Genomic DNA, 24,735 nt, shown 5'->3' with positions numbered 1-24,735 from the left:
TGACGTAGCCATATTATCTGGCATGATCCTTGGGCTATGGTAGCAGTTTTAGTTAAAAGAAATTGCAGTGACATTCCTAATATTAAATACTAGAATTATTGCTCTCGCGATGTTGCGGGGCTCTAGATTTTGTATTAGTGCAATTTTGCTATGTTAAGATGTATATACCAAGTCATCAATATCTTTATTAATAATGCGTCACAAAGTTTTTCAAGCCTTTAACACTTCGTCTTTACAACAAACCTGAACATAAAATGGAGAAAATGTATCACGTATAATTAGAGGAAATTATACTCGACTTAGATCATATCACATATCAGATGATTTACGATTTCATAAACTAATATGGCAGATTTGACTCCATTGTAGGAAACTGTTCATGGCTTGAATAAAAAAGGGCTAAATACCGGTTACTACTCTGTGGTTTAGGTCCAAAATCAATTCAGTCCCTAGACTTCTAATTTCATCAAAAACACCCCTGCACTTTCAATTTTGATCTAATAGATCCAATTCGTTAATATTTCGTTATGGGTTCAAGTTATAGTTGGATTATTTGTTAAAAAACTATTTATTTTTAATAGTATGACTCACTCCTAAATTGACTATGCAGGCCACCTCGACGCCACATCATAAAATATAGGCCATATATAAGCCACGTTAACAAGTTAAATAATTCAATTGTTGGAAAACTAACAAATTGGACCTATTAGATCAAAATTGAAAGTGCAGGGTGTTTTTGATGAAATTAGAAGTTCAGGGGCTGAATTGATTTTGGACACAGGGTAGTAATCTGTATTTAGCCCAATAAAAAATGGTGTTCAATAATTATGTTAATTGTATAGTGGATGAAATAATCTTATTTGCTTGTGTTTTAAAGTAATTTCAGATATGTATGTCTCAGATATCTAGAGTGCAGTGTTATCGTTTTTTCTATTATTTTTTTTCCTTCGTTTTTATCTCTTTCTTCTTCCTTCTTCCGGGCTCACTCCCTTGCTTCCAACGCCGCCTTCCTCACCTCCACGCTCACTCCCTCGCTTCCAATGCCGCCCTTGCCCTCCAATTGGTGAGATTTATGGTCCTACAGCTTATATTTGTAACTCAGCAAATATTTAGTCATGTGAAAAGAAAGAAAGAGATAAAAACGAAGGGAAAAAAAACGAAGGAAGAAAAAAAAAATAACAGAAAAAATTAAGGAAAAAAAATAATAGAAAAAAAATTACAGAAAAAATGAAGGAAAAAAAATAATAGAAAAAAATAACAGATTAAACGAAGGAAAAAAAATAATAGAAAAATAACAGAAAAAATGAAGGAAAAAAAATAACAGAAAAAACGAAGGAAAAAAAATAACAGAAAAAAAAATTATTAAAAAAAAAAAGAACTGAGGGCATAATGGACATTTTGGTGTCAAAAATTGACGTCGTGTACTGATAGTGGGTCGAGTTTCAGATTTCGTGTACCGAAATGTTTGGTTTGGAACTTTATGTATAAGGATTATTAGTGGCCTTTACTTGGTGTACTGTTTGCAAAATTTTCCCGAAAATTTAATAGAGAGAAACATTCTTACAAAGTATTAAACTTTCAATTAATGTATCCTAGCTATTTTGAAGCTATTGGGTAAATCATTGTGCAAGAACCTATGCTCTACATCGGGACTGAATCTTTTATACACGATGATTAATTGGAGATTAGTTAAATAAAATTATTTGGATATTCGACGCATTAGCTATTTTTCCTTTAGATAAGAACTCAGACTATATTCTATACTGTCTTCAGGACGGTTGATGGGGACATCTGTAATATCCCGGAAATTCGTTATTAATTTTTTATTATTTTTTAGAAATTATTAAGTTGGTCGTTAGCATGATTTCGTGGTTTAAGGGTAAAGTGAAAGTGTTTCGGACGAATAATTATTCAAAACGTTTTATTTTCGAGGCGTCAAAAGGTTGACTTTTTATTCGTTGGTAATCGTAGAGTGCGTCGATACGAGTTCGTGGACATGCAGAACGCAAAAATCGGAGTTCGTATGAAGAAGTTATGGCCAACGGAAAAAGTTTCCAATATTGGATAAATAGAAAAAAAAAATCACAAAAAAATTCTGGTTTCCATTTTCGAAAACCCAAGTCTCTCTCTCTCTCTGAAAATGACTGGATTTCGTTTTCAGGCCAATTCTCCTCCGATTGGCCACCAATCAGACCGCCACTGGTCTCGTTTGGACTGCCACTTCCTCATCCCTCAATCTGGGGTGGTTTCGCAACCCATCTCGGTCTGTAGGCGGCGCAATAAGGAAGAATCCGACGTTATGTGCGTTTTTGGGTCGCCGGCTATTTCTTTGTCCTCTGGCCGAGCCACCGGTCAAGTTTTGAACCCCATGAGACACTGATCATTTTCCCTAAGTATCTTGAACCAATTTGTAGCGAGGAAGGACAATTGAACAGATTGGGATTTTAGGGTTTCACCGAGCTCTTGACTTATCAAGGTAAATTCCGGCAAATCCTTTCATTTCTGGACTTCATGGTAGTTATGAAAGTTGTTTTGCATGTTTTTGGGAACATTTTGGCTTAGGTTTCATGACCCAATTCAGGGGTTGCTGACGACGCGTGAAGCCCATGTGCAGCCACTGCCGGAGGCGCGTCGACCAATTTTTGGGTTTCTGTTTTCGTTTTTGTGTCCTAGTCGTCGATACGAGCACGTTGATATATTATGGGGTCATGTTGTGATCATTTGAAGCATGCTAGGTTTAACATAGTTTCGATTTTCTCGGTTTACGATCTGTGAGGATTCGACCGTTGGATTGTCGTATAATTTTGATAAATTGATCCTAGAAGTGTTCCGGAGACATTGGGAGGTCTCAGAGGATGTTTTGTCTTGATTGATGAAATATTCGGTTTTTGGTTCAAGTGCTGGGTTCGAACTGTAACCGCTTACGTTTTAATCGTACACTAAGTTGAGACCTTATTTTTCTTAGGTGATTGACGAAGAGTGTTCTGAACTTTATCTCGGCTGTGAGAGAATCAGATGCAACAGGATTTAGAGGTGAGTAAATCTCACGGGATTCATTTATAAACGGAGTTACTTGACCTACACAAAAGTTAGTGTTCAATTTAAAACCCTATCAATGTAGTAAGAATAAGCAGTGCCTTGGTTTATCTCCTTTACGGCTTAAGGCACCGGATTTTATCCCGGTCCGCTGGCAACCTCCACCGTATGGTTGGCTAAAAGTGAATACTGATGGATCATTCAAGGGACCTCAGGCAGCTGGTTTTGGAGGAGTGTTCAGGGATAGTGATGGTCTATTTCAGGGAGCCTTTTCACACAGGATTTCTGCTCAAAGTGCAATAGAGACTGAAATTCTTGCAGTTATAGAAGCTCTTAATGTAGCCAAGGCATGTGGTTGGACTAATATTTGGCTTGAAACGGACTCCGCCCTTGTAGTTCAGTATTTCAAGTCTCCACACTTGGTTCCTTGGAAGCAAAAAGTAGCGTGGTTAAATTGCATGGTGTTCATCTCCTCTATACATTTTAAGGTAACTCATATCTACAGAGAAGGCAATGCTTTTGCTGACAAGCTTGCGGATTATGGCGCTACTAACAATGGTTCTATTTGGTGGCGACAGTTGCCTAGCTTTGTTACTGGGATTTATGGTAGAGAACTTTGTCTGCTTAATACTTATCGCTTTATTTAGCATGTTTGTTCTTTGTTTTTTTTAGCAAGAATGTTGATTATAGTTGGATTTTATATCTGTTCTCTCTTTGTTTTGTCCCTTAAAAGTGGTTTTGGCCTAGTCCCCCACTTCCTTTTGTACCTTTTTTCTTCTATCAATAAAATTTCGAATAAGGGCGAGGAGTTAGCCCTTATTTCGCTTCCTTAAAAATTTAAAAAAAAAAAAAAAAAAAAAAAAAAAAAAAGTGGGGATCGTTCTCAACCGGGGAATAGGGACTTATTAATTCTTGAAAAATAAAGCGTTAGACCAAACAAAACTATATATTATATACATTATTTACGAAAAATAAAAGTGAGAGGATTTAAGATTTATTTTCTAATTTAACAACTAATTAAATATATACATGTGACACATCAAAACACAGAATCAAGTAGAGATAAATGAATGGAACGATTTTTAGATATAATTAACTACTATTAACACGTTGGCAAGGTTTCAACAATCAAATCACGAATCAAAATATGTCAAAGCATAGAATCAATCAAGAACAAAGATGAACGCATACAAAGTTTGATTCATGATGGTGTTTTATGGTTTTACTCTTTGGGAAAACAATATATATTGAGAAGATTGATTTATATTGTGTTGAAAGAGTACTACTTTGAATTGTGGGGCAACATTTTGAGTTATGTGGGTCTTTTTAAATGTTTTTATGGTCGGTGGAGACCTAGTGTCACACTGATGATTTTTAGTGGCTAAAAAGGAGGTGCCATTGGGGAAAATTGTAGTAGTGACTAAACATGGATTTGTTTCTCCTAAAAATGTTCATTATGATGTGACTGACAAAAACTAGCCGATATGCATGTTAAATAATAGAATATATCAAATTTTTTGGTACACCCCAAAGGTGTGTTGTGTGCATCGATGTGAATTATCAAATCATTGTTATAATTTTATTATAGTTAAATGAAAATGTTTGTGGGACTTGTATTACCAGTCTCGTGGGTTGCTTATATAAAAGTTCGAGCATTTGTCACATTTTGAGTCATGTGGGACTTTTTAAATGTTTTCGGTCTGAGGATCTAGTGTCATAGTAGTGACAGAGGCAAGAATATCAGGATACCAAGCCTTTGGCCGGATGATTGGTTACGATTCAGTTAGAGCTCTAGTCTGTCTGTCATTGTATGTCATGGGGGTAACAAGCAGGTTACTTGTGACTCATGAGTACGTGTTTTTAAAAGAGAGTTTGTGGTATATTCTTCATTTTAATTGTTCGAGGAGGGACTTGATTGCATATTTAAATTGTGAGTTACAGTAATATGATTTTGTCACTTTAGTAACATAAGTTATCCTTAAGAGGTAAGGATGTCGAGTTTTGAAAATGAATAATTTTATGTCTCGGCCCTTTGGAAGCCATAACTACCAAGAATGATATTCACAATGGTAAACTGGTGAATCAGATTGATTGATTTTAGAATTTACGCAAACAAATTAAAGTACACAAAAATAATGTAAGCAAATAAAAATACAGACTTTGATATAAGAGAGAAATAGAGACTTGGCATCACACCTAGCCTTACTCATGCATGTAATGTAACCCAAAATTAATGTAACAACATGCTCTGAAAAATTTCCCCTTAGTGCTTTGATGCTACCAAGAAACCAACTAGTCATGTAATTTAACAATCTCTTCCAAAGCAAAGCTAAATTACACAATATTTATACCATTCAAATCTTCCGGATCATAAATGGCCTATGGTGCCGTGAGCCTAAATTCTTCTGGAACCTAAACTCACAACATCATGCTTTAATTTCTAGGTAAGAAATTCAAGCAACTTAGTTCTTCCCGTAGGAATAAGCTAAGCCACCACCTATTTAGCTACACATGCTCACGGAATCAAGAGTTTATAAAGTTTATGTTTCTGATTTATTAATTTCCTAAAGTATTCTTCTAGGTGATAAATCTATAAACACACTTAGGATACATGAAAGTATAGTAGCCAAAAGATTCAAAACATGCATAAACATTAAAGTATATAGGAATTTACATTGTTTTGTGCACAAATTCGGCTAGGGCTCCCAAATTCAACTACTCACAACTCATATTTACACAACTACAAGCCATTATTATCATAAATAACAAATGCAAAGAGTGGAGAACAAGTGATATACCCAAGGGTTTGACTCATTTTGGAGTCAAACCAAAAGCACAAGATGTCTCCCTTGCCTCCTAGATGCTATATGAGAAAAGAAATGCTTCAAGGTATAGGGATTTTGGTTTCTAGAACCCAAATCACTATACAAATCCATAAAATCTCAAGAACAAAGTAAGAACAAGGCTTGGATGTGTGAGAAACAAGAGAAGTGATTGATCAAAGTGTGTAGAAACTTCGGTTTTAGTGAAACCTAAGTGGCTACACACCTTTCTCTTACACAAAACTCAAAAAACTATGTACAAGGTATGAAAAACTAACCTAAAACTAGAGAAAAGAGAGTTTTGATGTTCCAAAATGGGAGAGCCAAAGGTATGCCCAGTTTTGGGGAAGAGAATGAGCTATTTAAAGGCCAAGGCAATTCAAATCAAGGGTGGAGATCAGAAGGAATCAATGGTGAGATGTAATGGACAACGATGTTAGCACAAAATATGGATCTAGTCTTTAAATCCACATAAAAATGACTTAAAAGCCCATAGATATTTGGTGGAGGAGATAAAGTAAGGGTAGGAAGGTCATTGTGTAACAGAACAAGACAATAAATGGGAGACAAAGGAGTCAGATTTAAGAGGAGAACCACTTGTCATCTTTCAAATATTGAATTTCAAAACAACCTACACCACATCTTCCTATCTAAAGTCTCTAACCTAGTCAGCTCTTCCTTGCCCTCCACACATGTTCTTGGCCGGAAATGGAGGAATCCGGCGTTGACATGTGTTGACCCCTTTTTTGTCCGTTTGCGCACTTTCTTCTTCTTTCTTCCTTCAATTAGATCTCTACCAAGACTTTGGAATTGGCCTTTTATTTCTTCATACCAAATATTCCTCCATGAGTGTAGATCATCTTGGTAAAATTTCAGAGCTTAGTTCTCAGTGGTTTGGCCGGAAATGCTGCCAGAATCCGTACAGGTCTGGTTTTATAGTTTTTGTCTTCTAGTACAGAAACTTGCACCTATCTTTTGAAGGCCTTCCCCTCCGAACTAGCTCTTTCACTCTTCATAAGAAATAATTCTCAGGATGTCTAGAATGTCTCTGTAAAATTTCAGTCGATTTGGAGTTCATTTGATAATGTTTCTGCTACTCTTTCCTTGCCTAGCTCGGACTCTTCTAGCTGGAGTAGAAAAATGTGCTAAAGTTGACTTTTTAGGACATTTCGAAGCTTCTCTATCATTTACTAGCATGATAAACAAAACACAATAAATATATATAAATAAACACAAACGTTAAGCAAACGTGCAGGATTAGGGGAATAATTACTATGTGATTATGGACCTAACAACTGTTGCTTTATTTTTCCTCTATAAGAGATCGCTTCAGCTAAGGTTATTCACAGCTCAACTCATCACAAATGGCATTCACTATGTTGCCTATGTTCTTTCTTCTTCAATTCCTTAAAACTTTGCCCTCAAATTTTCTCTACCAATAAACACTCTTGAGATTAATATTCTAACCTCAAAGCACGGGTCAAATTTATAATCTCACCTCGTGTATTGGTAGTAGTAAGCTCATCATCACTGCCACTAAATTTATTTTTAGACTGCCCTTTCCTTTACAAAAAGATGTCCTAACAATGACATTCACAAGTTATCTCTCTTCTTTTTTCTTCTGCTCTTTACAGCTTTGCTCTCAGTTTTTATTCCTCGATAATCATTCTTGGGATTAATATTCTTACCTGAAAATATGGGCGGGACTAATAATCTTACCTTATGTTTCAGCAATATTGACTTCTACATCGCTGGAAACTTTGGCCATTCTATAGTTGTCAAACCTTGTTCTTATTATTAAGTTTTTCGCTCATCAGGCTTGACAGACAAAGGCAAAAGTCATGAAAAACTCATAGTTTGTGGAAGTTGGCCCTACAGAGTTCCATATGGGAATTTCTCCTGCTATTTCTTCACATATTTGTGTTAAACTGAATGAGCAAATCAAGACTAAGATCAATTCACAAGAACATAAACACACTGAATATTAATCAAGACCATATGAACCAAAATATAAGTTTAGAGACTAACCTTCTTTTGTGTTAGGAGCCATAGCAGATGCACTAAACGATCTTGATGACAAACACAAGTTGATCTTCTCCTCAACTCTGGATTCAAGCTCCTTTCTATGGGGCAGGACTTAATGCTTTGTAACAGAGAGAGCAGGGACCAACACTTCTATATATATTGGTTATGTTCCTAAGAATCCTCCCATAAAGATGTTTCTTAGAAACCAAGTCACCAACAATTAGAAAACCTAATGCAACACTAAATTGGATTACAATGTAAACCAACTAATGGATTCCTAACCAATGAGTTGATATAATTATCTCAATAGGTTTCTAGGTATCGTACTTAGCTTACAACTCCTATTAATGAATCAAGTTATAATCCAATTTGCATTCTGCATAATAGATGATGATAGGTCCATTTAGTTCTAACATTCTCCCACTTGGACCATCATTGTCTATTCACAAACTGAATTAAAACAATTTCCAGAAATAGCTGAAGTGTGCACTGAGATGTAAGTGTACTTTAAATCCATTCAATTATGTCAAAATGCATAACCATTGCAGAATCAAGAAATAGGCATGTTCAAATGAGCATACTCGTTCCAGACCACAAAGCAACAGTTTCTGCACTTCACATGAATTCAAAACTTAATGTGATGCAATCAAATAACATTATATATCAAACTGCAGTTGTTATTTGATAACAGTCCAACCTAAGTATTTTGAATATCAAAATCACAACGCAAACACAATTTCTTTACACACAGTGGATCAATGTTTGCTTTTAACTGAATATATGCATATATATATAACAATCCACTTGAACTGAACTGATAAAATACAACAACCATAAATTTTACCAAAATGAATAAATAAGGCTGTCAAAACATTAACTGAAAATACCTCATTTTATTAAATCAAAGCATGAAGTACAATATTTCTGTTACATAACTCAAAACAAAAATCAAGAACTGAACAAAAACCAAAACTAAACTGAAAAACAATTTTCTCAAAACATTTTGCTCCCACTGAACTTAAGCATCTTCAAAACTCGACAGAATTCCCATGTTCCTGGAATGCTCCTTAAAAGCTGCTACTCACAATGCTTTAGTAAATGGATCTGCCAGTTGGTCACTTGTCTTGACTCCAGAAATCTCAACTTCACCATCTTTAACTCTCTTTCTGATACTATAGAATTTTAAATCTATGTGCTTAGAGTTATTTGATCTCTTACTATTCTTACTGAAAAACACTGCAGCCTCATTATCACGAAACACCTTTAAACTTCCAGTTACAAGATCACTCAACACTTTATTCTCCAAAATAAAATTCCTGATCCACAATCCCTCACACACTCCTTCATATATAGCTATCAACTCTGCCTGCATGGTGGAAGTAGCTATCAATGACTGCTTCATTGTTTTCCAAGCTGCTGCACCACCCGCTAGCATATAAACATAGCCACAGGTCGACTTCATAGACGTAGGATAATTCCCAGCAAAGTCAGAATCAGTAAAGCCAACTAATTCAAGCTTTTTCACACGTTTATACACAAGAATATGGTCTTTGGTCCTTTGCAGGTACCTTAGAACCTTCTTACCAGCTGTCCAATGCTCATGTCCAGGATTTGACTGAAACCTAGATAGCATCCCAACTGCAAACGACAAGTCTGGTCTTGTACAGACTTGTGCATACATTAAACTCCCTACTAGCCTAGCATACGGTATCGACTCCATCTCAGTTTTCTCAATATCAGTTTTAGGACACTGATTTTTAGTTAGTTTATCTCCCTTAGACATTGGAACTTCACCATTAGCACATGTTTCCATTCCAAATCTTTTCAGAATTTTTGAAATATAATTTTGTTGAGATAATCCCAACAATCCCTGCTTTCTATCTCTCTTAATCTCAATTCCTAATACATATGATGCTTCTCCCAGATCCTTCATGTCAAAATTACTTGACAAGAAAGCTTTAGTATCTTTCAGCAATTTTACATTACTGCTAGCAAGAAGAATATCATCTACATATAGGATAAGAAAGATAAAATTGTTTCCAACAACTTTAAGATAAACACACTCATCGACAAGATTTTCAGTAAATCCAAAAGATGAAACCACCGAGTCAAATTTCTTATACCACTGCCTACTAGCTTGTTTGAGTCCATAAATGGATTTCTTGAGTCTACAGACCATATTTTCTTTCCCTGCCTCAATAAAACCTTCAGGTTGTACCATGAAGATTTCTTCCTCCAGCTCCCCATTCAGGAAGGCTGTTTTTACATCCATTTGATGTAATTCCATGTCATAATGAGCTACTAGAGCCATTATGATTCTAAATGAATCTTTAGTTGAAACAGGTGAGAAAGTTTCTGTAAAATCTATCCCTTCCTTCTGTGTGAAACCCTTAGCAACTAGTCTAGCTTTATGTCTCTCTATGTTTCCACTGACATCTCTTTTGGTTTTAAAAACCCACTTGCAGCCAATAGGCTTGTGATTTTCTTTTGGCTTTACAAGCTCCCATACACCATTTTTATACATTGAATCAAGCTCTGCAATCATAGCTTGAGTCCAAGCATCAGAATCATTACTTCCAGTTGCTTGTTTAAAACTAGCGGGATCATTGTCATCAGATAATGCAGATTCTACTTCATTTAAATAAACTTCATAAATATCATCCTCCCCTCCAAACCTTGGTTTCCTTACTCTCTGTGACCTTCTTGGTACCACAACTTGGTTTTGTTGTGGCTCAGTTTGAGGTTGAGGTTGAGGTTGTGGTTGAGGTTGAGGTTCAGGTTGAGTCACTTGCTCTTGCTCCTGTCCTAAGTCAAATTCAGCCATTTTAGAATCAAAATCATTGGCCTCTAAATTTTCATCTACAGCATTTTGACCTTCAACTAGATTTTGACTTTGAGCCAATCCTGAGTTTAACAAATTATTTTGAATGCTTGGCATTACTGCTATATCATCCACATTTTCTACAATTTCTTCAAAATCTGAGGACAAGTCTTCAAAGTTTGTATTGCAGACACTTTCACCTAAAAATTTAACGTGATGAGTTTCAAAAACTCTAGGTGAATGATGAGGTGAATAAAGTTTATAGCCTTTAGACTTTTCACAGTAGCCAATAAAATGACAAGTTACAGACTTTGGATCAAACTTTCCTAAATTTGGATTATAAATCCTTGCTTCAGCTTTACATCCCCAGACATGACAATGGTGTAAACTTGGTAGCCTACCACACCATAATTCAAATGGTGTTTTATCTACAGCTTTGCTCGGGGATCTGTTGCAAAGGTAATTTGCAGTTCTTAAAGCTTCTCCCCAAAACATCTTAGGCAATCCAGAAGTACACATCATACTTCTTACCATATTTAATAGAGTTCTATTTTTCCTCTCGGCTACCCCATTTTGTTGGGGATTATATGGTGTTGTATACTGAGCCTTTATGCCTACACTTTGCAGATATAATGCAAAAGGACCCTTTTGTTGTCCTTGCTCAGTATATTTGCCATAAAACTCTCCCCCCCCCCTATCAGACCTCACAACCTTAATTTTCAAATCCAATTGATGTTCAACCTCAGTTTTGAAAATTTTAAAAGCCTCAAGTGATTGTGATTTTTCTGACAGTAAGTAAATGTAGCTATACCTGGAAAAATCATCTATAAAGGTAATGAAGTAAATATTTCCACATATTGTCTTATGTCTAAATGGTCCACATATATCTGTATGGATTAATTCCAACAGTTTCTTGCTTTTGTTAGCATTTTTCTTTCTTAAATTTGTCATTTTCCCTTTATAACATTCAATACAATTTTCAAGATCATCAAAGTTTAATTCTGGAAGTGTTTAATTTTTCACAAGTACTTTCAATCTATCTTTTGATATGTGACCAAGTCTCCTGTGCCACAAGTATGCAGATTTTTCATTATGCAGAATTCTTTTTACACCAGTAATGGTATTTGTACTTGATGCATGTGTTATTGTTATTTTCAACAAGTAAAGTTTCTTGTTGACTTAATGAACAATTCAATCTTAAATAATCATTCACAATAACACCAGAACCAAAAATAGAATAATCTTTAGACAGGAAATCAAGAGAATCCTTGAAATTTTTGATTCCATTAGAACCAATGTAAAAATTACATCCACTCTTAACCAAAAGACTAACTGAAAGCAAATTCCTCTTAATTGAGGGATTATAATAAACACTATCTAAAACCAGAAAATTTCCTAATCCCAAATCTAGTCTCAAAGATCCTACTGCCTTGACTGCAACCCTCATTCCATTCCCTACGCAGATGTTAGCTTCATCACTTCTTGGCTTCCTCATCCCTATGAATCCCTGCAAAGAGTTCGTAATGTGTAAGGGACTGCCACTATCTAACCAATAAGAATGAGGTTCAATGTTAACAAAATTAACTTCTAATGAAAAAGTTTCTAAATGATCAAATAAATCAATCTTACCCTTTTTCACAAGCCATGCCTTAAATCCTGTACAGTCCTTCTTCATGTGTCCTACTTTCTTACAAAAATAGCACTTGAACTTAAATGGCTTGTTGACTTTAGCTGCTGCAGTATTTCCTAATGGTTTAGCTATAGTTTTCTTAGGCTTGAATTTGTTCTGTTTCTTTGGCTTTTCAACTAAATTGACAGAGGTGGAGGGCTGCTTCTCTTTCTTCATTCTACTCTCCTCATCCACGCAAATAGCTATCAGCTCATTCAAGGTCCAGCTCTCCTTCTGTGCATTGTAGCTAGTTCTCAAGGTATTGAAGCTAGGTGGTAGAGAATCTATGGCATTGTGGACAAGTTGGTCATCCTTGACTCCCAGATCTAAATCCTTGAGCCTAGTGTTCAGCTCAGTGAGCTTCAAGATATGCTGCCTAACACCTCCACTACCAGTATACTTCAACTCATTCATCTCCTTGGAAAGTCTAGCTGCCTCAGCCTTATTGCTTTCCTTGAATTTTTCAGCTATTGCTTCCATATAATCAACTGCCAAAACAGGCTCTTCAATACTACCCCTCACAGTATCAGACATGGTAGTTCTCATTACATTCTTAGCCCTATAATTGGATCTATGCCAGTCTCGATAATATTTCTTGTCATCAGATGAGCTATTTGCATCTACTCCAAAAGGCTCTATATCAGTAAAACACAAATCCATGTTGTCATGCATCATTAGGTAGAACTCTACACCACTCTTCCAGGCCTTAAAGTTTGATCCAGTAAGCATCTGTATATTGTTCAAATTCATGTAGGTGATTCCTAGGGAGCAAAACAAAGAAAAAATAAGTTTTAGTTTTCAACAGTTCTCAAAACAAATTTTTGTCAAAAAGATGTTCTGCATACATGTGTTAATTCTAAAGCAGTTCAGGTAAACACACAAGCAGAAAACAAACCATCTAACAAAACAAAACAATACCAAAAGAAAATAATGCAATTTTTAGCCCCAATTCTGCAGTTAATATCAAGCATCACTTTTATAGCAGAAAACATGATATCCAAAATTTTCTCAACCATTATGCCACAAGCAGTGAATTCAATTTATTCTAAAAGCAATCAACATCTTTATGACAGAAGAAAAGTCTTTAGAATCCCAAGCTGAATCCAAAAATTATGCATAATGCTACTTATCAAGTTAAACCATACAATTCACACTTCTTTGGAAGACAATATATATGCACAGTTTAAAAGAAAGCACAAATTTCAGGTCCTTTAACAACTCAATGAATTTCAACCGATAGATAGACAATTGCTTTGTGCAACATATCTCCTTAATTCTTTAAATTCTCAGACCATGAAAAAGTTTTGATCAAAAATTTCTTTCTTAAAGACAATTTACTGTCAGTCGAAATTTTTATTCAATCTGCAATTTTAACACAATAAGCATGTATAGGGAGATTAACTTAATAACATGTCATATCATACCATCACAGATCATGATTAATTACAGAAACTTCACAACATGTAAAACAAACATATCAAAACATCAATATATTCAAACATGTTCATTCTGAAAACCATCATATCACAAAAACAAATTCTGAAAATTAAGTTTCATCCGGTCACCATCTACTCTAGCCTAGGTGCACGCCGGGAATGCCTCTATTGTTCTTGCTCATCACGATGATCAAAATATTCCAAAATTTTAAAACCCAAAAATTTCCAGAAATTCTAACCTTGTATATTCTTAATTTGCTGCAAAACTTTATCACGGAAGCATGATTTTCAATCAAATACAACAATCAATCAGTTCGGCTTCTTAATCCGCAGAATTTGGTGTCTTGAATTCCATAGAGGACATTAACGTCCCCTGCGCTTTCAATCTCGGACCAAAAACCCTAATCCCCGAAACGAATATGACCGTTAGAGTATAACGGTCATCTGCAGTAGGGTTTTAAATGGGATTGGGTCTGGGTCAGCGCCTGCGGGTTTTGGGCCGAAAAGATTTTTTCAAAAACTGGCCCACTCGTGGCCTTTTTTTCTTTAGCAAGGTTTAGAACAAGTTTTATAAGTTTTTGCTGAAAATAAAATTTTGGTTCTTCCAAAAATTGATTTATGTTTGTGAAAACCTAATGCTCTGATACCATTTGTTAAACTGAATGAGCAAATCAAATCAAGACCAAGATCAATTCACAAGAACATAAACACACTGAATATTAATCAAGACCATATGAACCAAAATATAAGTTTAGAGACTAATCTTCTTCTGTGTTAGGAGCCATAGTAGATGCACTAAACGATCTTGATGACAAACACAAGTTGATCTTCTCCTCAACTCTGGATTCAAGCTCCTTTCTATGGGGCAGGACTTAATGCTTTGTAACAGAGAGAGCAGGGACCAACACTTCTATATATATTGGTTATGTTCCTAAGAATCCTCCCATAAAGATGTTTCTTAGAAACCAAGTCACCATCACGTCACCACAAAGGCGGACTACATGCTAGCATAATAAATAATCACCCTAAGTACGGCATAGGAAAACATGAGAAAACCAAATCAGTAAAGCTTCCCCAACTCTCAAAAATAGAAAGGACGAGTACGGTTCCCAACCGCACTCGGATAAATTCTCATGATAGAAAAATCAATAAATCGATGGTGTGTCCCACGACACGCCAAAATATTCTCGAGTCAATAACAAATAAGCAAAGAAATTCAATAAGGTCCACAACTCGAAAGATTCATCGGAAAGTTCATAATAATAAAACGAATGAGAAATTCTCAAGACTTCTTAAAAACAAGATCCATGAGCCAATGTCAATAAACCAAAAATAGATTCCATAATTCGAAAACCAAGTCGTAATCTCGAATAAAATAAAACCATCATTTATGAAAAGAATTCTTGCATGCATATATTTTAAAGAAAGTGTCCACTCACAATAAAAGACTAGTCTTGTTGTCGGTCGGAATCCTCCTCAAATGGGGCCTCCTCTCGTCCTGTACAAAGTAACACTCGTAAATAACCAAGTACAGACTGGAATTACATTTACGTTAAATACAAATCGAATCTTAACACCGCCCTTATGCCCAAAGACTCCAATCATCATCGGATTTAATCTAAACTTCACCAATTTCCACAATAATCCCATTTACAAAACCTACAACTCATACATGATTTACTAGCCAAAAACAGAAATTTATCTCCACCCTATGCGCCTTCCACGCACCATCCACAGGGCAGCGCGTGGGGCCAGTTCAAATCAGATCACCAAATTTTACCAGCAAGTGCATCTCAACAATCCAAACAACTTTCTCAACTACGACAAAGTCAGAAAATACCTTGGTTGGCCGGAATTGAAGCAAAACCCGAAGAACACCAAAATGAACAGTGAAAAATTCAAATCACCGATTCTTCTTCCACACCTCAAATTGGGTTATGAAACTTGGAGGGATTCATCTATGAAGAATGGGTTTTCCAAAATAACTGGGTTTTGCAGATGGTGGCCGAAATTGGAAGAAATCGGTGAAAACCCCCATTTGCTACAGTGACGTTCCCTACTCAAATTCTCTCTTCTCCATCCAAATCACACAGCTATGGGCTTGTGGAGGAGGAAGAGACGCTTCCAACATGACCGGTGGCATGTCGATTGGTGGCCGGACGGTAATGAATCGAAGGAAAGAGTGAAGGAGGCCGACGTGGGGGGGGGGGGGGAGAGAGAGGAAAATTTACCCTGGTGGTTTGTTTTTCGGCTATAACTTTCGCATACGAACTCCGATTTCAGCATACCACATGTCTACGGACTCGGTTTAACATCCTCTACGACTTTCATGAGAAAATTCTCTCAAAAACTTACCCGAACAAAAAGTTAACTTTTTGATCAACCAAAAGTATTAAAACAAGGTAAAAAGCGAAAGTAATTGTCGTTTATTGTCCAATGAAAAGTAAACTAGTAAGTTTAGGTTCAGGACGTAACAAGTATCCTTTTAATAGACCCACAACCGCAAATTTTGGCCGATCGAAAATATTTTGTAAATAACGGCCTCATTATCAGCAGCCCCAAAAAAAACCCACCAAATAGATTCATAAATTATTTTAAATTTAAACAAAATTAAACTTAATCAAAACACACACATACCTAGCACTATAAGTAGGAACCCGTGGAATTCAAACCCAGAGTCAATGGCTACTAAAGATGGCAAAAAACAAAAAAGCATAGAGTCTGCAACCAAATTTTTGTCTCAAAGAGGGGTAGCAGCACAGCAAGTCAACAAACCATAACTCCCATATGCGCATGCATAACATAATATTAGAAAGGGAAAATTTCGCAAACAGTACACCAAGTAAATGCCACTAATAATTCTTATACATAAAGTTTCAAACGAAACATTTCGGTACACGAAATCTGAAACTCGACTCACTATCAGTACACGACGTCAATTTTTGACACCAAAATGTCCATTATGCCCTCAGTTCTTTTTTTTTTTTTTAATATATTTTTTTTCCTTTGTTTTTTCCGTTATTTTTTTTTCTTCCTTCGTTTTTATCTCTTTCTTTCTTTTCACATGACTAAATATTGGCTGAGTTACAAATATAAGCTGTAGGACCATAAATCTCACCAATTGGAGGGCAAGGGCGGCGTTGGAAGCGAGGGAGTGAACGTGGAGGTGAGGAAGAAGAAAGAGATAAAAACGAAGGAAAAAAAATGACACAAAAAAAATAACAGAAAAAACGAAGGAAAAAAAAATAACAGAAAAAAAAATTTATTAACAAAAAAAAAGAACTGAGGGCATAATGGACATTTTGGTGTCAAAATTGACGTCATGTACTGATAGTGGGTCGAGTTTCAGATTTCGTGTACCGAAATGTTTGGTTTGGAACTTTATGTATAAGAATTATTAATGGCCTTTACTTGGTGTACTGTTTGCGAAATTTTCCCTATTGGAAATTTTCTTCAGAATGCAACTTTTTTCGATGCAGTGTCTGCCATTTGCAATACACCACAAAGACAGAACTGGAATCTACAAAAACTATTTCTGATACTACATTATGCCAAAAACATATATAGAAGATAACCACGACCCAATAAGATATGCAAAGTAGAACATAAACTTTCACATTTCCACCATAACAGAGATGACAAAACCAACAACTCATTGGGTTCATTTAAACTGTTCATTGCATTTCAAAACCAACTACACACCCAAGAAACTCATAGGCAGAGATAGAAAGGACAAACAAAATAATCACAAATTGGTTAAAAAGCAAATAAGAGAAAATAGGGGACAGAAACAACAAACAAAACAATCATATCTTGGTTAAACAACAAAATAATTCATATAAACTCTCACATCTTGGTACTCTGTACAAAATCATTTACATATTGTTCTTCCGTCATTTTGTTACATATTCACATTGCTATAAAAAATAAACAATAGAAGCAAAACTAAAATTGAATAAACTCATCAATATTCAACAATTCTACCATAGCAGAGCAACGCAAGAAAAACAACAATAAGCCAAAAAAAAAAAAAAAAAAAAACCACCCTACACTAAAGGGTAATGGAACAGAATCTCGATGTGCGCTTCTGCAAGCCAATAATCAATCATACCAACGTCAGCATGCACAACGCAATATGAGAATTTCCTTTCTGATTGCAAGTCTGTTCTAGTGTGATGCTTGCTCCACAAAATGCATAGCAATGATGAGATTTTCGCTCACAAAAACAATTCATCATTTTGAGTTATGCAAGAACACACAGAAAGAGCAAACATAAGACAATCAGAACAAACAAAACAAAAGGCCACAGAGCCAACATTATGTATATTAATAACAGAACCTCTTTCCCCCACAACATGCAGTGTCAACTAAAATAATCAATACATGGAGTGGCTACTACAGCAAATTGTACCATCACCTGGGATCTTCTTCGATTGTTAGCTTCTCAAATTCATCTCCCTTGGTTGGTTGTTGGGGATTTCAATGAGGTTTTATGCCATGCCGATAAGTCAAGCGGTCCACCTCGTAGTGTAGCCCAAATGCACAGATTCAGGCAGGCACTTGTTTATTGTGATTTGATCGATATGGGGCTCTTCCGATCTTGTTTCACATGGTCTAATCGCTTTACCAAGGAGAGACTTGACCGGGCTTGCCAAATAGTCCAGTGGAGGGAGCTATACTCTTTCTCCAGAGTTATCAATCTCCCTCTTTAGTCAATCTAATCACTGCCTTATTCTAATTGAGGTCAACCCTAAACCGACGATTTTGCAACGAAACCCTAGGCAGTTTCATTTCGAAGAAATATGGCTCAATCACCCTGATTGTGTCAACATTGTGGAACAAGGCTGGATGCTCCCTACTTCAGGAGAGCCAATGTTATAGGTTGGCAGGTTGATCAAACATACTGGACAACTTTTTTTATGTTGGAACTCTAGAGTTTTCCAACAGCGACAAAGTGAGATGAAATTGATCCAAGTTAAATTGGAAGAGTTGATGAAGAAAAGCTTTAAAACTGGACACTTTGAAGAACAAAAGGCTCTGCAGTTCAAGTTGAATGAGTTGCTTACTGCAAACGTAACATACTGGAGAGTGGAGACAACGCTCTAGGGTTCAGTGGTTAAAAGAAGGGAACCGAAACACAGCTTCTTTCCATAAAAGAGCTTGGAATCGTAGATATAGGAATCGGATTAAAGGCCTCACAAATGAGTCAGGGCAGTGGACTTCTAAACTTGAGGAAGTCTCTGAGATCTTAGCCCACTATTATGAGACAATTTTCCGAGCTAACAACTCTGATCCTACAGTTCTCAATACTATCCTTGATTAATTGTCTACAACCTAGAGTTTCAGAAGGGATGAACTCTGACCTCATAGCTCCATACTCTGATGCTGAAATCAATAAGGCACTATTTCAAATGCATCCATCTAAATCTCCGGGTCCAGATGGTATGTCTGCATGTTTCTTTACGAAATTTTGGAAGTAATGGAAAATGATGTCTGTTTTGCAGTCAGGGAAGTACTCAGTACTGGCCATATTTCTCAAGAGTCTAATTTTACTCACCTTACTCTAATTTCGAAGATAAAAGAACCAAAGCTACCGTCTGATCTGAGGCCAATTGCATTGTGTAATGTTGTGTATTAGATTGCTTCAAAAGTTCTGTCCAACAGACTCAAGACAGTTCTTCCCCACATCATCTCCCCGTTACAAAGTGTTTTTGTTCTGGGTCGACTTGTCTCTGATAATACCTTGATAGCCACGGAAATAGCTCATTTTATAAAGAAGCTTCGTAGGCAGGCTGAGGGCTTTTTCTCTTTGAAACTTGACATTTCCAAAGCTTATGACCGGTTGGAATGGCAGTACTTGGAAGCTCTTCTACTCAGATTAGGTTTCTGCCGTAGTTGGTTTGCTATTGTGTTAGCAACGGTAAAATCAGTTAGTTAGTCTGTTTTGAACTTTTGATCAATGGCTCACCTACAGGATTTATTTTTCCTACCAGGGATATACGGCAAGGAGACCCCTTGTCTCCATACTTGTTCATTTTGTGTGCAAAAGGGTTATCAGCATTGATCTCTTCTTTTGTCCAGAATGGAACCATCAAAGGTTTAACTATGGCCCCTATTGCACCTACTATATCCATCATCTGCTATTTGCATACGATAGTTTTCTTTTTTGGGGAAGCCTCAGTCCGTGAATGTCAAGCTTTCTATGAGATCCTGAATTTTGAAGTTGGTCGAATGTTACGTACCGGACTTCAATTTACCAGTTTACCAGTCATTTGGATGGTAAACGACAATTTCTCTCACTTTTATTTTCATTTAGGTACTTTTAGGGGCCCTAAAAATTGACTTTTTGTTTCGTTTGTTATTTAAGAAAATTTTCTTCACAGAAGTCGTAGAGTACGTTAAACCGAGTTCGTAGACACGTGGCACGCTTAAATAGGAGTTCGTATGGAGTAGTTATGACCTAAAATTTATAAGTTACTGTTCATGATAACTTTCTATAAAAATGAGAAGTTACTGTGGTAGGCTTCCATTTTCGGAAACCTACCCCGCATCATTCTCTCTCTCTCTCTCTCTCTCTCTCTCTCCGACCCCTTTTCGTTTTTCTGGCAATTCTTCTTTGTCCAGCCACCTGACGACTCGCCACTGGTCCCGTTTGGACCGCCTCCTCCTCCTCTACAAGTCTGTGGTGGTGGGTTACGGCGATTTGGCCGGAGGAGGGAGAAATGAAGCAAAAACCGAGCCGAGCTGCTTTTTCGATCGCTAACAATTTCTCCAGATTCCAGCCACCTCCAGCGACAAAACCGGTCCTGTTTTGAAGCTCTTGAGGCGTACTTGTACCCTTCCAAGTCTCTTGATCCAATTTGAAGTGCGGAGGAAGAATCAAAGATTTGAAATTTCTAGGGTTTGAATTTCGGCCTCTTTCCTTTTAGGCTAAATTTCGGCCAATTAAGGTAATTCTGGACTTTGTTGTAGTTGTGAAAGTTGATGGGCTTGTTGAGGGGAAGATTTTGGCATGGGTGTTGATACCCGGTTCGGGGGTTGGCTAGCGGCACGTGGGTCCCACGCGCCACCACTGTTGGTGAGAATTGTTTACAAGTTGAAAATTTCAACTTGAAATTATAACTTACCATCATGTCACATTTTTTAGATGGTAAATATTTTCTTGAAATTTTAATCTATACCCACTGCAACTGTTCTAGCAGGCACTGTCGTTATGTAACACCGTCTTGTACTTCCAACAAGACAACGACTCCTTCCAACATTGAAACAGTGATGTGTTCGATTCTTACTGGCATACGTAAGCGTGGGATAAGCTAAGTTTTTTTTTTTCTTTTCTTTTCTTGTTTTTATTAAAAAAGAAAGGGAAAAAAAAAAACGTCACGTGCTACTATGTTTAACTTGCACTGCTGCGCGCTGAAAAGACTCCCCGGCCTCTACCATTCCCTTCTTAATGACTCTTCATTTCTGTTAATTCTGGGTTTTTCTTGTTGCTCTGTTTCAAGAACGCTACTTGTTCTCGGTTTTCGGAAGATGGTTTTCTCTGAAATTCACGTCTATTGGAGCACTATATAGAAGAGGAAATCCGGTAATCTTGAGAAGCTAGGACGTTCGATTTTTCAGTCACTGAGGGTAGTACTCGTCGATTCTGTCTGTAAGTTCAATCGGGTAATCTTGGTTCTCTGCAAGTTCTAATCTTTCTCCACATTTTGTCTGGTGTGTTTGTTTTTTCGCATTTCGTGGTTGATTGATACTTTATACTTATAGTACTCGTTTTCGGCGAATTATCTGGGTTTCAATTCTTGATTGATGCTTGTATGGGTTTAGGGTTTACTAACCTTGATGCCCAAATTGAAAACCATGTTATAGATTACTGCTTTTTCATGTTTATTCTACTAGTTGAATCAAGTTTTCTGGGCTACTACATTTAAATGGTTTTGGGCGCCAAGTTTTTACAAAGTGCTGGTATGATTAAGTGACTGAATCTATGATTTTTTATTGAAATTTAACCAAATTCTGTAATCAAATGCATGTTCTGTGTTAAAGATTGTGTCTTTTAGTGTTTATGAATGTGTTATATCTGGTAACCTGGGTTGGTACAAATCCCTGTTTTGCACCACAATTGAATGCTTCATTGTACTGAATTCGACCACTATTGTAAGCATATCCAGCATCTTCATCTGGTTGTACAAACCATTGTTTGAATATGGCATCATTGTTGCGCATAGAACTTGCATCTTGTATAACAGTATTTGCAGCATATGTAGAATTCATTGTAGGAACAGATGCAGTGGCATAGCAGATTCTATTAGACACAGGAGGAGGAACATCCCTCATCTTATACCTTGAATTACACATGGACTGTTCAGTGTGTCCAATAGAAGAAGAAACACTAGTTGTAGGCATCAAAGCATTAGAATCACATTTGGCATTTGTAACAAGAGTCGGTGCAGGAGCAAACCCTCTGAAACTATCATCATGTGCTATAATTTCATTCTTGGAAGGCAAGGAAATAGACCTGTGAGCTTCTTCACGTTCAGCTTCAGCTGAGAAAAAGAGACCTTAATTCTTGTCTTGAAATCGGGTTATGCTTGGCCCTGATTATAGTTTTCATGGTAGTACAGTCTGTGGATAGATTTCATTTCTTGGCTTTGACTTGTCTGCTACTTTCCTTCCAGGTTTGTGGTACCAAATGACAGGTGATACAAATTCCTGGGCCAGAAAAAAACAACAAGTTTCAGGTGCTCCTGGGGTGAAGAAAGTTCCTTGGTTAAAGAAACTGCTTAACAAAAGTGGCTCGTCAAGGAAACTGTTTAACAAAAGTGGGTCTAATCCGGCTGAGAATGAAACTGACCAGTTGGGCTCAACTGAAGGGAGAGCATATAACAATGAGGTTCGAATCGGAATCAAGGAACCAGAGGTGATGCCTCACAGGAATGCTGTTCGAGAAGATGGGGGTTGTATTGATCAGAAGGTTAATAATGGTGCACCTGTTCAGGATATGGTTATTTTTAGTGGCGGTGTTCATCATCAGAGGCAGCAGCAAATTGAAAATAGTGGGGCAGATCATGTTGTTATCCATATTGAAGAAGGTGTGGTAGGTTGGGTTATAGTACCTAACATAATCCCAAGGCCGAATCTTGGAGCTGGGAACTTGGAACGCGCTTATTCATTGCTTTCTGTAGGAGGGATCATAACTCCATTTCACAATTTTATGAACTTCTGGCAGGGCAACGGTCAAGGATTGAGGCAGCAGCTCTACAATCTTATTCTGAGGCAGCAGCAGAATTATAATATTGGTGCACAGGGTGATAATGATTTTCACCATCAACTAGTTCTGGACATTAAAGAAGCAGAAGGAGGAGTGGTAGGTGGGGGTAGGAGGATACCAAGGATCAGAGTGGCAGGTGGTGCTAGGAGGATACCGAGAATGATCCTTGTGAGGTTGAGCGGTGGAGATGTGCCTGTCCATTCCACTTACGCATGGCTTTGTGAGAAAGGGCAATCAATTCCATTCAATGCTAGTGTGCATTCAGTGTATGGGTATGGTCAACATTCAATCTGGTTTGAGGAGGGAGGGCTTCCTCCGGCTGTTGAACCTTTTGCACCAGATACTGCAGACTTCCTCACCAAATCAAGTCCTTATTTCTGCCAGGGATTGATATCGCTGGTCGTATTTTTCCTTGTTAGCTCACTACCGTGCTTTTTCTTGAAGGGCTCAGGAGAAATAATTGGACCTAAAAATGATTCCAACGCCGACCCATTTTATTTCAGCATGGTCATAATGTCTTCCACAGGATACGGCGATATGTATCCCAAATCTACCCGTGCCAGACTGTTGACTTGCTTTTGGATACTTTTTGGTGTTGGAATTGTCGCTGGGCGATTAAGTGCCGTGTTTAACTGCTTAGCCAATGCCTTTGGCAACCTTTTTTTTGGATACATGAGTCGTCGATCTTCAGGTCAACTAATAACTGAAAGGTCCAGGGCAAAATACAAAGTTTGGTTCGCTGTGTTAGTAGTCACCCTATGCATCGTTGTAGGTCTCTTTGGCTGCAAGTATTTGGAAGGAATGGACTGGCTGGAGTCCTTTTACTTGTCAGTGGTTACAGTCTCATCAGTTGGTTTTGGAGATCTGCACTTTAATTCTTTTGCTGGAAAGGTTTTTGCGACTTTCTGGATACCAGTAAGCACCATTCTAGTTGGAATTTCATTTGGTTATATTTCAAATTGTGGATATGGAAGCTTAAGATGGAATTGAAGGTGATGTATGAACAGATGAACAGATATATAGACTCAGATGATGTACTACAAAACAGAGGTATAGACAGTTGATTTGATAGAATGTATAGCTGATGTTTAGGTGGATGTATGAACAGATATATAGACTCAGATGATGTACTACAAACAGAGGTATAGACTGATGCCTTTGATTGAAGGTATAGACAGTTGATTTGATAGAATGTATAGCTGATGCTTAAGACTTGTTTGAGAGGTTTTCTTTTTGTACAATTTTAAATCCCATTTTACCCTTTTGCAAACAGTCAAATTTAAAAAGTTGACATCTCTGATCGATCAAGGTAGAACTTGTTTAAAGCTTATCTACTTCTATATTTACTCTCTTCACTTTTTGCTGAGCAGCAAGTCGATAACACATCCTGCGTGATTGTCCACGTTTATTTTTCTCCATGTTACATTCACTTTCTTTTTCTTTTTCCTCTACTACTATTCTAAGCTTCTAGTAAATAAGAGTAAACCAAAACAGAACATCAATCACCTAAACCAGCTTGCAACCTTGAGCGTTCCACAGAATAAAGTGACTACTTCATCAGTTCTCCACATGCAAACAAGCTTTCACTATTAGGCTAGAGAATAACCTCTTGTATACAAAACTGAAATCTACCCCAGTAGCAAATCCAATAGAAAGAC

General features: G+C 37.0%; 1 protein-coding gene across 1 annotated transcript; it reads left to right on the top strand.

Moving 5' to 3' along the window:
* The first annotated feature begins 22,113 nt into the window (after positions 1 to 22,113).
* Positions 22,114 to 24,286, top strand: LOC133713101 (uncharacterized). Its single transcript, XM_062139223.1, has 2 exons — positions 22,114 to 24,127; positions 24,220 to 24,286. The coding sequence occupies exon 1, from the start codon at positions 22,499 to 22,501 to the stop codon at positions 24,065 to 24,067; it is 1,569 nt and encodes a 522-aa protein (XP_061995207.1). The 5' UTR covers positions 22,114 to 22,498; the 3' UTR covers positions 24,068 to 24,127; positions 24,220 to 24,286.
* Positions 24,287 to 24,735: the final 449 nt, after the last annotated feature.

Source organism: Rosa rugosa, chromosome 5 (assembly GCF_958449725.1).
Source record: "Rosa rugosa chromosome 5, drRosRugo1.1, whole genome shotgun sequence".
In the NCBI taxonomy this organism is placed as follows: Eukaryota; Viridiplantae; Streptophyta; class Magnoliopsida; order Rosales; family Rosaceae; genus Rosa; species Rosa rugosa.
This window is presented reverse-complemented; position numbering and strand designations above follow the sequence as displayed.